Source organism: Phalacrocorax aristotelis, chromosome 8 (genome assembly GCF_949628215.1).
Source record: "Phalacrocorax aristotelis chromosome 8, bGulAri2.1, whole genome shotgun sequence".
Classification (NCBI taxonomy): domain Eukaryota; kingdom Metazoa; phylum Chordata; class Aves; order Suliformes; family Phalacrocoracidae; genus Phalacrocorax; species Phalacrocorax aristotelis.
This window is the reverse complement of record NC_134283.1, coordinates 8,967,243-8,982,234: the sequence shown is the minus strand read 5'-3', so window position 1 is coordinate 8,982,234 and position 14,992 is coordinate 8,967,243. Positions and strand designations below refer to the sequence as shown.

General features: G+C 36.5%; 1 protein-coding gene across 1 annotated transcript in view; it reads left to right on the top strand.

Annotated features, from left to right (window-relative positions):
* The first annotated feature begins 990 nt into the window (after positions 1-990).
* The window catches only part of CDH8 (cadherin 8), a 134,858-nt gene continuing 120,856 nt past the window's right edge, over positions 991-14,992 (top strand). Inside the window, exon 1 of the mRNA XM_075101338.1 lies at positions 991-1,342. Coding sequence (XP_074957439.1) covers positions 1,091-1,342 — 252 coding nt within the window. The 5' untranslated portion in view covers positions 991-1,090. The remainder of the gene's footprint in view (positions 1,343-14,992) is intronic.

The following is a 14,992-nucleotide window of genomic DNA, read 5'->3' as shown; positions in this document are numbered from 1 at the left end:
CAGCCCTTCTCCCTGAGCAATACCCCATCTATCTTTCCATGGCCGCATTTGAGGTTTCTCGGTCACTATGGCATTAGCAAGCCCTACTATGTTAACTTGCTTGTCCATTTCAAGGAATATTTACACTGAGATGAAACCTGATGTGGCTTTCTAATACGTGAAAGGGTGGGTGGGGAAAAAAGACAAAATGCTCCCAAGTGTCCATCAAGGAAATTGTCTTTGAAAAAAAAATCTGACTGTGTGTTTTCTCTGAAAGTGAGAGACAGTGAGAGTCCTGTAGTGCAGATGTGCATAAATAGGCTTATTAGGTTCTGGGACTGGTCTGGTTCAGAGTTAATGGATTTCACAGTGGACTTAGCAGTCCTGTTTCTCCGCTGGGCTGTGAGGGTTTAGCTGATATAGCTGCAGCTAGATGATTAGTAAAACGAGAAGGTACTGCTGGAGCCTTGTACACTTACGGGAAGTAATTTTTTTTTTTTTTCTTGTGGAGGAAAGGAAAGTAAGTCTGTATGCAAGAACATAATTTTGTTTAACTTCTATTATTTGACACACTAAGCGTTTATAGTTGACTACATAAAAAGTGCAGGCTAGCAAGAAGGCCATGAGCTTCTTCAGACCCTAAGACAAACTGCAAGTAAAATGTTTTCCTGAGTATGTGTAATCATTTGTCTGGGTCTTCTCTCACTATTTCAGGCAATGAAGGAATTCATAGAATCACTTAATTTTTTTTTAACCCGTTTAATATGCGCTAATATTATATACTACAAATTTAAAACCTAATAAGGCTTGGTTATGGTGTAAAAGTAAACAAGATCTTTCAGGATTCTTTACTAAGCTCTTCAGTCACTGATTTGAACTTTTTTTTTTTTTTTCTCTCCCCCAACCAGGAATCTTTAATGACTGGATGACTGGAAAACTCAATGGATCATGTTTTTATAATCTAAGCTATTTTTACGTTGACTGTGCTGTAAACACATGGAGGAGCTGTAAGTAAATATTCTGTACTGCATGATGAATTGGATTGCTACAGTCTGGAGGAAAGCAAAATAATAATTTCATTTCTGTGGTGATTTGCGTAGCCTGTGGTACAATGCCAGAAAGACTAACGGAAATGCTTATGGATACGTGGACTCCATTAATAATATTATGGATTACTGTCCTTCCTTCCATTTATACGGCTCCAATGAATCAATCTCAAGTACTACCAAGTGGATCCAGTACAGGACTAAAAAGGCTAACTGAAGAACAAAGAGTTTTGAACCGTTCCAAGAGAGGCTGGGTTTGGAATCAAATGTTTGTGTTAGAAGAATTTTCTGGACCTGAACCAATACTAGTTGGCCGGGTAAGACAAGATTTGTTTTGTCTTTTTTTTCCTCTGAGTATGTAAACATATAGCATGTGAAGGTCTTCAGTCATTTGGATCTTCCAAGAAATTAAAATCTGAGATGCTCTCTAATATCTATACATTTGTGCTTTAAATGTACCTCATTTTAAGGATACGGTTTCCTGGTTCACTAACCTGCTATTTACAAAAAATTATATATATTCCATTTGGCAAAAATACGCAAGCATGTACACATCCTTTCTTTAATATAATTAGCCACCACTCTTCACCTCTGTCAGCTGAGGACTTTCACCAAAGCAGCATTTTATAGTATGTTCATATTAATTCATTCAAACAGGTTGTTACACCTACAGGTCATTTTCTATCTCCAGCCTGATTACATGGAAGTTAGTTATGCTCTGAGAATTTTTAAAAACAAAAGGAGAAGTGTGGTATATACAGTAAACAACAAGGTCCTAGTTTATAGGGAGGCACATGTATGAAATAACATTATTAGCACAGATTTTGTAATTTACTGTCAATGTTAGGAAGATAACACAAGGCAAAATCATCATGTTTTTTTCTGTGTTCTAGCCTGCCTGTTACCTTAAACCTTTGATTGTTGCCGTGTATTAGCTTATTCTGTAGCTCAGTGTCTTACGCCGAGTCAGTGAATCAGCCTTGCACTTTCTCTAAAAACAGATCACGGGCCATCTGCATTCATCAGGAATAAATTATCTTTCAAAATTATTCTTAGAAAAGAATTAATCTTAGAAAAGAATTATCTGTTCTTAAAGTAATTTGGCCTGTAGCGAGCAGTTATAAACACCTTGACTGTTTGTCACTAAAACTCAGTTCCCTTTGAATAACCAGGTACATTATTGTCATGTTACCTGGCTACTGAAATTGAGGTTAAAAAAAAAAAAAAAGAGAGCAGAAATTATGTATAACAGTTAATTTCATTATAATTTCAGAAATTCTCTGGGTAAATGAATAACATACAGCATAATATAGGGACTGTCAGTAGCTATACCTATTATTGAAGAGAACGCAGATCAATTGCATTCCTAAATTTTCCGTAGTGTAGCTGCTTTCCGGTCAAAACTTAGGGTCAGAAGGTGTAATGAGCTTTATATTCAGTGACTTTTGAGCACTGTGTTAATTTACATTTATATCGGGTATTATATATCTGTTCTCATTTGTTTTTCTGTTGTTATTAACATATCTCAATTTCAGAGAGATAGCGATATGCTTATTTCAGATCTTATTTTATCCAACTCATTCTTCTCAAAATGTTTTGGTCAAGCTTTAAAAATGTGTTTTAGTTGCTTTTGAGTAGCTGGGAAGATCCTGAATTTGTACTTTGCAGTACTGTGATGTATCTAAGTCTTTATATTTCTACAGTATTAGGGTTTTTTGGTCGATCTAGTATCCTGCATTGTTCAAGTCATTAGTGAATAGTAGTGGGTGGGTTAAACTAAGTCAAACCAATAAAGACATTATCCCATCTTCGGTTGGCATTTTGAATAGAATTAGCTACTCTAAAATGCTTTGACAATCTATTTGTTAAGACTGCTGCGTAATTAAAACACTGCATAATATAGATGGAAATGAACAAAAAGTGAAATTTTCTCCCTTAGGGAGAAGTCCTTGGTTTACTCATGAAAATGGCTTAAAATATTCCAGTAATTCTTGTTTGTATTTTTTCACTCTCTCCAGAAAAATAATATGTATTTCTGATTTATTTATCTTTCCTAGGGTTTATGAGTACTATGGGCGCTTTCAAACTCTGCTGTAGTCAGTGGGAACAGAGGTACTCCACATCTTTCAGAGCTGCTTTTAATCTTTCCTGACTATAAAGCAGCAACTCCCTCATTTATAGTTCTTGGCAATCCTTCCCAAAACTTAAAGGTGTGCAGAATGTCACAAGCAAAATGCTCTCTTTCTCCATGAAGTTGGGCTATGGTTTTTCCTCTGTCACCCTTAGTGGTTTCTTATCCATTGTAATTTAAAAATAACCTCTTTTCAGAACTCACGGTAGATTTGCACTTACCGAGTTCTTCCTCATCCCTTTTCTACTTACACTCTTCTTCCAACCATTCAGTTTTGCCCCCTGCCAAAGTGTTTGCACACTTGCGCTATCTCCTTCTTTCTGTGACTTCATCAACTATTTTTCTGCCCTATGACTTACCTTGATTTTCTCCTCAACCCACCCCGACTTTGAATGAAGGGCATTCTGTAAAATATGGTATGGTGAATTAACAGAGAGGCTTAGTATGGTGAGAGAATGACACCAAATATGTATGCTACCCATTTGCTGCATTTTCTGGACATAGATGTGTTTTTGTGCCATTATAGAGGCAGTGTTGCTTGTATGTGCTTTTTACATGTTCAAAGTACTAGTGTAATCACCAAACAAATTTATTGTTTGACAGTTAATTGCTTCAAAGGGAACATTCTTGAAGCAAATCTAAATATGTAGATTTTGTCTGCAGTTTTTGTCTCTTTCTACGCTATTGTAGAGCATACGTTGAAATTTTCGTAGTCATGTATGATTGGTACAAACATGTAATTAGGTGCTTTAGATAGTAAATACGGTTTTTGCACAAACAGAAATAATATACACACAAGCAGAATTTGATGTATGTTCTCAAATATACCTTTAAAGCCCACTGAAAATTCAGCTCTTAAGAACTGCTCAGAATAATATTGATACTTAAATAATGTTTTTAATGTCAGTGGGTGGAAAGGCATTGAGTGGAAGCATTTGATTCTAATGGAATTGAAACATATATCTACAAAATAAAACTGAAAATTGAGATTAATTATTGTAAATATTAACAGAATACAAATTGCTTTCTAAATAAAAGCTTGAATGTAGAGTCTATGCATTTGTTCTGTTAGCTAAAAAGGTATTATACCAAAGTTTCTGAAGTACAGAGAAAGTATAGCAAGGCAAGAATTAGAGAGATATGTAGTTTCTTTTATTAGGCTGCTCAGTATTTCCAGGAGAAACAGCTTCTAGGCATAAGGACCCTTCTTCAGAATTTTAAGTGTTGCAGTACAACTGCACGCTCTATAGATACTTATTCATTGCTGTCCTGCATGAATATATATTAACAACTGCATTCCCAATGTATTTGCTCTAATAAAGAAATAATCTGGGGTGAGGCTAATACAAGGATTTAATGTGACTTCTTTCTTAAAGCGTGGTGGTTTTCTTCAGTGACTTGAGTAAAGGACAGGAGAAAATATTTTGCTTTCATTCTTTAACTTCTTACAATGAGTTTGAATAGGATGCACTTTTAATGTCAATTTTCATCATTATATTCAGTAGGATCAAGCTCAAACAAAATAAGCAGCTCTGCTTGAGTTCACACATCTGTAAAATGTCTATGAATACTTATCTCTTAGGGTGATTTCTGAATTTATGAGATTTCTCTATAAAATGCTACAAACACTCCAGGTTTCTTTTTGTCTGTATTAATACTCCATTTATTTTGACACATAGTATCGTAATAAATTCCATATTGTTTTGATTTGTACACGTAGAAATGTATATATGAATTTTGAGAAACCTACAAAGTATCCCTTTTTGTTTTCGTGTGACATTCTTCCAATGAGTTTGGTTTTATTCACAGCAATACAATACAGGAAGATAGATTTACAAATACCCTTCTGTACTTCAGTTCCTTTTTTTTCCTTCATTTGTAGAAACAGGTACGTACTTTACAAAGCTACTGCGTCTACTTTAGAAGACTCCATATACTGCATATTGCTGTCAGCAGTTTGCAGGCCTCCCAGTGGCTGACAACCTCATTCAAGTGTAGAGTGATATGTCTTGTGACACTGCATGCTGTCCCTGTGGACTTGATTAGTTAGATAGAACTTTTACTTGATATCCACTGCTGCATTTTCTCAGTCTCCTCTGCATGCATTTACAGCACCTTGGCAGATGTGCTGTGAAATCCGTGGTGTAGCAAATGCCACTGTTCTTTCACAGGAGACAGCCACTGAATTCACAATTAAATAGATTATTAGAGTTAAAAAGCATGAAGGAGCTAGGTTTTGGGTATACAAGTGTAGCTCCTGTTTTATGGAAAGTGTTATTTGTGATGTTTTAAATGGGATAGGACCTGGTTTAATAGACGTTTTTAAGAAAAATGTGGGATAGTGAATGTGTTAACTGTTGTCATTTGTGAGCACAATGCATAGAGAGAACAAAAGATGGGATGAGAGTGACAAAAAGTTGGGGGGGGGAATGTTTGTTTGGGTTTTTTTAACATTCCCTGACTTACCGCTAATGAATCAGCAGTTGGGTCCAGACACAAAAACCTACTAATGGTCGGTCAGATCGGTGCTGTTTCTGTGGTATCGCTCCAGTTTCTCCCAGAACCTTCCCCAGACTTTTTTGAATTTACCTATTTCCAGTCCCAAAGTAATAATATATTGCATATTTTGGACACAGTTTCTGTGATGAGAGATTTGCAAAACGAGCTGGCCAGGGAGGGCCAGCCCTGTGTCGCATGCCCAGCTGCTATGTCACATCTGTGGCATGTGGTCAGTAGAAGAGCTGCACTAGCTCTTGAGAAATTGCTCTAAAAAGCCTAGGCAGGGGAGGAAACAAACCAGACTGAGTTACTGAGGCTCACAAAGAATGTGGCCAGGTCAACTCTTTAGTGCAGTGGGGTCTCAGGTAGACATTTTTTATCTGTGACTGTGGAGTTTTTCTTCCTTCCTTCTGACTTACATGGTATGTGTCTTTTCACTCTGTTAAATGCAGATTTTTTTTGTATGGCTTGTAGGCAACTTTTGGTTTTTAGAGCAATGGAGATTTTACCCTTGATGTATGGGGCTTAGGTTCAGGCCTTCAGCGGGGAAATAATTTTCCTGTAGGAGGAGCAGTAGAGAGGCATCATGTTTTCACAGTTAAGTGCTTCAGGCTGCGCTACTGTAAAAAACCAACCTGGAAATGCAGAGAGCACTTATAAATAGCTTCAAGCTGTATGTTCTACATTATACATGCTTTATGCAATCTTTGGTTTCATTGCCAACATACATTTTATCTCTTAACAAGGAAATGGTAAAATCTTCTTGTTTAAAATTATAAATAGTTCTGTTGAAGTACAAGTGATACATATATGCAAAGTAAACAAGGTTTTAATTAAACAGGTTCTTTCCATATGTTTTCCATTTTATTCCTGCATTGAGCTTGTGATTATAATGGCTGCCTGAAAATACTGTTGTACCCAAGTGATACAAAACAGAAATGTATATAACTAAGGCTCTCCTTATTTTAGGGATGAATTACATGCTGTTTCCCTGAATGGAAGAAATCATTGTGAAATATAGGTATAGTATAGCCCTGGCAGAGGTTTCACAGAATCACGGTCCTATATTAATGCATTGTTACAGTTCTCACGGTTAGAATGACAGAAATCAAAACACCATATTATATAGATTCTCGTCTTTTCCTTCTAATGTACACGTGTATGTTTTGCTATCTATGATTTAAATACATGCCATAAAATATTCAATATCTGAAATGTTGCAAAGTCAACATTGCTTTCTGGGCCCTAAATTTTTGTTGTTTTGGAACGATAATTATACACTAATTTTCCTACTTATGTTTTAATAAACTTGCAGAAGCTGAAATGTATAATTTCTTTTTCTACTGTATTCTTTATGGAAAATACTAATTCCCCCCAGCCTTTTGTGTGCTTCTGAAAGAGAAGAGGTGATGGTATGCTTCACAGAATGCTGCAGTTTACATGGTCTAAATTAGCTTAGTAAGCAGGAGTATAAGTAGCTCTGAGAAAAACTCTTCTTAATTAAATATTGCTGCAAATGCAACAAATACAGTATACAATATGTTATGGAAGCCTGATAAAAGTAGTGGTTTTTAAACAAATATTCCTGAGTCTGCACAGATTTCATTTGTTTCTTTTTTAAATATAAGTTCCAAGAAATGTCTTTTTTGAATGTATAAATTTTAAAAAAAGACAGTTTGACTCAAGTGAACCAACAGTGTCTACATTTTCTAATGCAGTGTAAAACTAATTTTAATGTTTTCTCTTAGAATTAGCAAACAAGATGTATCTTCAGATTCTAAAATCTCATTTCCGTTTATTTCTGGGAGTATCACTGAGTGAGGGTGAACAATATTTTGCTCCCTCATCTCCAGTCTGGGGGCATGATACAAAACACAATTTAAGTAGAGTCACAATTTAAAACACTTGTATGTCAGCTAATACAGCTGGACTGGTAATAATTTCAAAGAGTCATTTCATCAGGTCCCTCCTTTATTTCTGCCTCTCTTAAAATGACAGAGTAAGAAAGTGGCACATACCAGTATGGGCCACTAGTGTGGAAAACACTTAAAGGAATGCATTATAATGTCAAGCATCCTGCATAGTAAAGGGTCAACGTGCAAAACACCAGGCACCTCCTGAGCCATCTCTATTTTCTTTATTAAAGTGAGAATATCTCTGTGATGTGATCTGCATCTTAAATTTTAGACTTCATAGAAAATAAGAGTAGAATAACTTCAAAGAGTTGCTTGGGTTTTTTGTTTGGTGTTTGGGTTGTTTGCTTTGTTTTTCCTTAAAAAAGAATGGTATGTATGGTGGATGTGATTACACTGTATGTGCTTAGGCATTTGGATCCCCTGATGTTACTTTACCATTATTCGCTTAAATTTCCTTGTCATATTTTTCTAAAGCCACAAAGATTTCTAATCTTCTGAAAAAAAAGCAGCTAACATTGAGATTTTTTTTTGTTTGTGAAGAATTAGAAGCTTGTGTACTTTTGTTCAATATATTGATCTAAACACTTTATCCTTCTCTCAATGAATTGAAATGTTTTCCAAGTATGCATGCAAAATGCTGAAGTGACAGGATGAAAAATTAAGTAGAGCCTTCCAGACGATATTCTGCAGATGCCCTATGATCGTTTAGTCTTCCCAACATTTCTTTAGTAAATGGTTTTCAATTTCTACCTGTAGGGCCCACCTCTGGTGCTGTCAGGATGCTTCAGTTCCAGTTGTCAATTTAACTACCAATTAGTGCCAATTGTGATGCTGGTTTTTTGCTAAAAGTTTGTCCTTTCTGAACTTGACAAACATATGTCCCGTAGGCCACTGAAAAGCTGATGGTAGTGGCTTCCCAAAAGTGATAGAACATGTTGTCTTTCGACCAGTGACATGAAAGGGTGTATTTATTGTTTTCAGGTCTTGATATGAGGTTCCTCAATTTGCTGAGGATTCATGTAATGAAAACCTTAAAAATAATTTTGCATTAAAATGAGAAATGCTTTGGGATTAATTCCTTTAGTTTCTGCAGTCTTCCAGTGAGAGCTCTGGAGCTGAAGTAGATGATACCTGATGAACCGACTTATATCCGGGAAAAGTTGGCTTTCTAGCTGGTGGACAGCTCTGTATTTTTATGATGCAATAAATACATATTCACAGTAATCACAAGTAAAATCAGTCTGCATGTGAAAATAATGGGAAAGATTTTTCATTAATTTTGTTTCTTGAAAGTTCTGTTTTAAAAGTTATTTCCCTATTCAATTAAAGTGAAAGAAGGAAAAGGAAGGCATAACATTGTGTTGTGTAACAGACCAAGGACTTCGCAGCTGAGGGTCTTTTGTTTCTTTTTTGGTGGGATTTTTTTTGGATGTAGCCAAGGATGTTGATGCTGTGGAATTTAACCTGGATGTGAAGCAGTCAGCTTCATTAGAGAAATAATTGGCTGCAGTGAGTATTTTAGATAGTGTTTAAAGGTAACTATTATTTGAAAGCAATGTGTGGGGCATGTGACATTAAAAATAATTGCAGATAATATTCCTAAAGATATGTAAGGAAATATTTATGTGTCTGAGTAGCCTCTTGGTGATCTCTGACGAACACCTGTAGTGACAGAGAGTAATACATGCGTTTCCTTTTTCCTGAGGACTCTCTGTTAATGTAAAGATTCCCCTTCCAAAATTTCTTTCAAAGCCTTTATTTCACAGCAGTCATGCCAGCAGCTAAGAAAAAGTAAGTGTAGCTCTCCCTGGAGACTATCAGTGCTATTCCTGAATTAACTGGAGGAATCATTAGGAGCCACATAAGAAATTCCTTTTCTTGTTTCAGGGTCTGAGCTCAATAACTGTTACGCACCCAGCGCTGGTAAATAGAAGCAAAGCTGAGGGCCTGTGTTTCAACTTGATGTGCTGTGCGTTGCTGTTAGATTGCCTCAATGAGAGGGAATGTAGTGAAATAAAAGACTGACTCACAGAGGATCACTGGAGGCAAGGAGCCCAGCTGTAGGTAGAACCAGCAAAAGATATTTCTTAGCAGTTCAGAGTGCCCTAGTCATCTGCTGGTTTAAATCCAGAAAACATAGTATCTAATTTTCTTTTCCCTTGCTGAGAGAACTGCTTACATGCAACAAGAATATTGTTACCAAGCGAGAAAAGGTGAATTTTTGTATATGCAGAACTGGTGGTGGGCATCCAGACGTGAAGTACACAGAGGACAGAGGAATTGAACCAAACCACAGCTCTTCTATCACATTATTTTCTAAGGTCATCGAGTTACAAGCGTCATTAAGAGCTATGACCTGTTATACACGCAACCTAAGAACTCAGGATAGTAAAGTGAATGGAAAAAAACCACCTTATTTTTTAATTAATTTGGGATAATATGCAACGTAATTGATGCAACATGATCCTGTATGTTAAAGCATGATGCAAAAGGCTCAGAATCTGATTTTACTCAACTAAAATATCTTAACGAAAATCTACCACATTTTTACAGAATAAGTTTTTTAAATACAATTACTGACATTCTTGCTCTTCCCCTTTCACCACTTCTCTCTCTCTTGTTTGTTTGGGTTTTTTTTTGAAACTGTCTGTTTTGCAGGCAACCTGTTCTCTAATTATTGTGCAGTCTGAAGCATTTAATGTAGACCACTGGCACACTCTGCAATTCCTAGTGTTGTCTTGTCATACAGACAAGAAAATACAATGTCCAGAGGCAAAATGTTTGTGTTTCTTCCTCCATGCAAAATCATCTGAAACAAGACTTAATACAAACACAATATTTCAAATTTGTTAGTTTATTTCTGCTAATTAATGGGTCTTGATTGGGTATCCCATGTACTTGTTAGAATGTTTGATTAACTGAGAGCAGATGCTCATCTAAACATATAAGGATTTTTATGTGTTATTGAGTTTTTGTATTAATAAACCAAAGTTAGTTAAATCATTTAAAACATATGCCAGGATTTCACTTGGCATGAAAAGATTTCACAGAATTGAGATTTAAACCATGGGGGTTTTTTAAGGGAATCTCAGCGTGAACGTCTTTCTTGTGTGAATTTCCAGAACATTGTACATACCCTCAAAGCATACATGGAGGGCATCTTTATAAACTGAACTACAGCAAATGAGGAATGGTACACCAAGTAACAGTAAATGTGGAAGCTGTTAATGCTGCCATTTATATTAAGAAACCTTAGCTAAAATTTTGATCCATTTTGTTGAGCAGGAGCCAATTCCTGCCTCAAAGCTGTTACTGTCTAAATGGGATATGCAGACCGTAACTGGGGAAGAAAATATGAATGTGGAAAGATGGAGTGGGCAGAGAGGTAATTTTCAATGTTCACAATTATGTCTCAAGTCCATGGTATTTCTAGGGGACAGTCTTTCTGATTCTCTGTTCATTTCTGTAACAGTGCTGTCTCCCACTAGCCAGTAATGGTTTTGTAGGGTGTAAAACCGAGTGTTATCAGGAGGTCTAAGAAACCATGTAATTACTTTTCAAGTGCATGAGATGTTCTGTAAGAGATGTGTCCTATGCAGTTTGTTAGTAAACTTAAATGTGATATAATAACAAATATATATACACTTAAATATATTGAACATAAGGCTTACTGACATGGTGGTGTCAGTATGACTCAATGGCGATACCTCAAAAATAAAGAAAATGACAGACACTCTAGATTGTTAGGCAGAATTAGGCTTCTTGTTCTATTTAGAAGGCAACTGCACTGATCGTCCCATTAAGTAATCATTTTGTAATTGATCTAAATTCTTTCCCTCCAGGAGACCACCTCTTAGTTACTGTAAATTACTGATAAGCAAAAGAATGCTAGGAATTGAGCAGTATATTTGTGTAAATAAATATTTGGATTTTAAGGGAACTATTTGTGTGTAAATTTCTATCTAAATCAAATGCATTCTGCACAAATACTGTAATAGAGAATTCTGTATGGGACAAATGTGATGGATAGTAAAGCAAAATTTTGCTCTACTAGTCAGGCTTGAGGCCAATTCCGAGACAGTAGGTTCACTGCAGCGCTTTGAGTGTGTTATGAAGTTCCACCTGAATATGAGGAAAACTCCTTTCCTGTGCGGGTGCCAGACTGCCCAGGGAGGCTGTGGAGTCTCTTCCCTGGAGACATTCACACCCCTCCTGGACGCGGCCCTGTGCCCCCTGCTCTGGGTGCTCAGGCAGGGGGGATGGACAAGACGATCTCCAGAGGTCCTTTCCAGCCCCCACCATTCTGTGATTCTGTATGTTTCACACTTGTAAAGTGAAGTGAAAAACAAACCCAGCATAGTATGACTGAGTCAGTATTTATTCTGACATCACCTATGCAGAATCAGGAACACATTTGTGAATTCTGCGCATTACAGAAAGACTGGAAAACCTAAGAGAGACTTTCCCCACTCTAAAACAGCGAAATGTGGCTCCATCTTATCTTAAGGCTCAGTTTCAAAGGCCAGTCTCTTTGTGAGAGGAAAGCTCTGATGTCGCTTTAGGAAGGCAGGTCGTCAGCCTGGAAGAATACAGATACTGACTCACCTGATAGTCCACTTTGTATTTAGCTCTGAGAACCTCTGTAGCACTGGAGCATCTAGGCTGGTGCAGGACAAAGTAACCAACCTCAGGAGTCTCTTTTCTTGGTGACCTTCCTGCTGTAATAACCATGATACAGTCTTCAGGCACTCGTGTCTCATTGTCCCCATGAGACACTATCAAAAGAAATCTCTCAGGATCATTTGTTTGAGGATTCTCAGGGAGACCAATAATCTAGTAATAGTTAATCCTTAATTTATTATTTCCTCAGCCACTTAATTTTTAAGTCACTTGTCCTTATTATGCCCTGTGATGTGTTCTGTTACAGAGCCTGAATTTCTGCTTTATGAAGCAGTATGCTTTGCAGTACTACTTTTAGTTGATAAAAATAATTTTGAGGGGGCCAGCCTTCTAGATAATTCGAATGGCTTCAGATCCAATAGGTCAAATTCATTCCAAATTTGGTTAGTAAAGTCACTGGGCATTAAGTCTGTCTTAATGTACTTAATGAAAAACCTTATATACAGTTTATGCAGTGTCTGGTGGAGGCAGGGGGATGAAAGAAAAAGCGATGACTACCCTGAGATGAAACCTGTTGTGTGTGTGGTGTGTGTATGCACAGGTTGGTACGTGTATCTAAGAATGTATTAAAAGGATTCCTGTTAAGAAGGGGGGACCACAATAATCAGTAAGGCATGTGTTTCATTAGTGAAACTGTTGCTCTTTCTCGAATTAAGTAAGCGTAGGAGTATAAGAAAACCACAGCACTCACACAGCTTCCTCTCCATGTAGATTGTAATGTTCATGACCTTTGCCATTCTGTTAGAAATACTGTTAACCTTTTATGTAGTGACTGTACCTTCGCACTTGATGCAGCAGCGTTGTGAGCCAAAATTGAAAAAAGAATGCGCCAAAGGTAATTTTGCATGGTGTACCAAGGTCTGCTCTGCAGCAGGAAAAGGGCTGCAGCTACTTAAAAATCCTTTTTAATTTTTTTTTAAAATAATCTTCCCTATTGGTCACACCTGTATTGGAATACTGTATGTGGAAGCTCAAATATTCTTTTCTAGCGTTTCTCAGAAATAACTGAGTTATCTTTTATTTCATTTGAGAATCAAAAAGTTATAATGAGACATACTTTAATTTCTAAAAGTCGGAGTCTTGTCATTCTGTACCTTACCAACCTACCGTTAGTCTGGATTCTTTTGGAAGTGCAGCTTGCTCATTAGGAATGTGTGAAATGAAATAATTTTAAAAAGGAAACATTTATCCTATGCATTTCTAAATCTCTATTCTTTTCAATTGACTCAATATGAAAAATTTCTTATTAAGCTTGTTTTGAGAGGCATAAAGTGTTTTGGGTGTTAAATAGAAGCTGATATGGTTTCATTTATAGGAATTAATGATGGACCATGTAAGTAGGAGAGGTATTCTATATAATGAATCACAGCAAAACTGTGGAAAGGTTTGTCCTTGGTACTGTTCTGGCCTTTTATTACAAAGAGCAGGAAGAATAGTCAATAACCACTTATTAATGTTTTTCTCTCTCCTTTATTGTAGCTTTAGGTACATTAGGCTCTCAGTAATTATCTCATTCATAATCCTCTATCACAAGTAATATTTTCTGCATCTTGTGAGGCATAATTGGAAAATATTTTCTTTGGATGTACACTGTTTCTATTCCCTCTTTAATAGAGCTTTACACCCAAGAGTATCTTGCCTAGGATAAATGAGCAAGCATAATTTTATACAGGTAATCAAATCTCTCAAATGTTGGCACATTTTCCTTTATCTCCACGGGACCAAAAGCTAACCTTCAAATAGAGCTAGGCATTAAAAGAGAGAATTTTAGCACACAATTAGAACTCAAATAAGCTTGTATAAGGCAACTCGAACAGAAGTGCTATCTTGAGTTATTAATACTGTATTTCTACTACAGGGTATTCTATTTGATTAATACAGAACTGCAGGGGAATATATATATTAGTCTATGTGTATGTGTCTTTGTGTGTGTGTATATATAGATATGTCTAACATTATTTAATTATTTAACTTATAGAGTTTACAGCCTTTCTAAATAATTCTATTTTTTTCCCCCACTTAGGACTCAAAGCTATATCTTGATACAGGTTTTTTCTTATTAGGTTGAGCAAAATATGTTGCGGGGGGAAGGAGGGGGAGAGGAAGAAGAAATTAGCATCTCTTGTTTTGAATCATCTTGGTGGCAATACACTGTAGAACAGTTAATTTATTCCAAACCTTCTGACATAAATCATGCTGAAGTGGGAGACAACAAAAGCCATACAGAATCACCGATACAAAGCTAAGGGCTGCTAAGCTGAGCAGACACTTTCAAGACTAGTATGTGGTAGACCTACAGTGAAACCTTTCAGTCTCTATCTTTGTTTTCACTCATTTTGGTATCAAGGGTTCTTGTGAATACAGAACCCAGAGAAAGATGATACTGAAAGATGATAGGACACTCCAGTGGTGAACCACTGGTAGCTCAGTGGTTTCTGGTACCTGTTCAGGATTCTGGTAGTGTGTAACCCAGCAAGATAGCTGCCATTTTGACAATACTTATTTTAAAGGAGATGCTAGATTGCTCAGTGAGGATGATTTTTTTTCTTGTTCCAGTTTAAAAGTTTGGCCTGACATTAGTTGCATATTTAAAAGCAATAGGAGGCTTATGTTGGTAATTAAGAATTTTGTGGTGCGAATATGCTCATTCTCCAAGACCAGATTTTGTATTACTTTAAATTCCATTTTCAGTTGGCCAGATTGTTCCATGGCTATCATATGTCAAGCCTGGTAATTGAGGT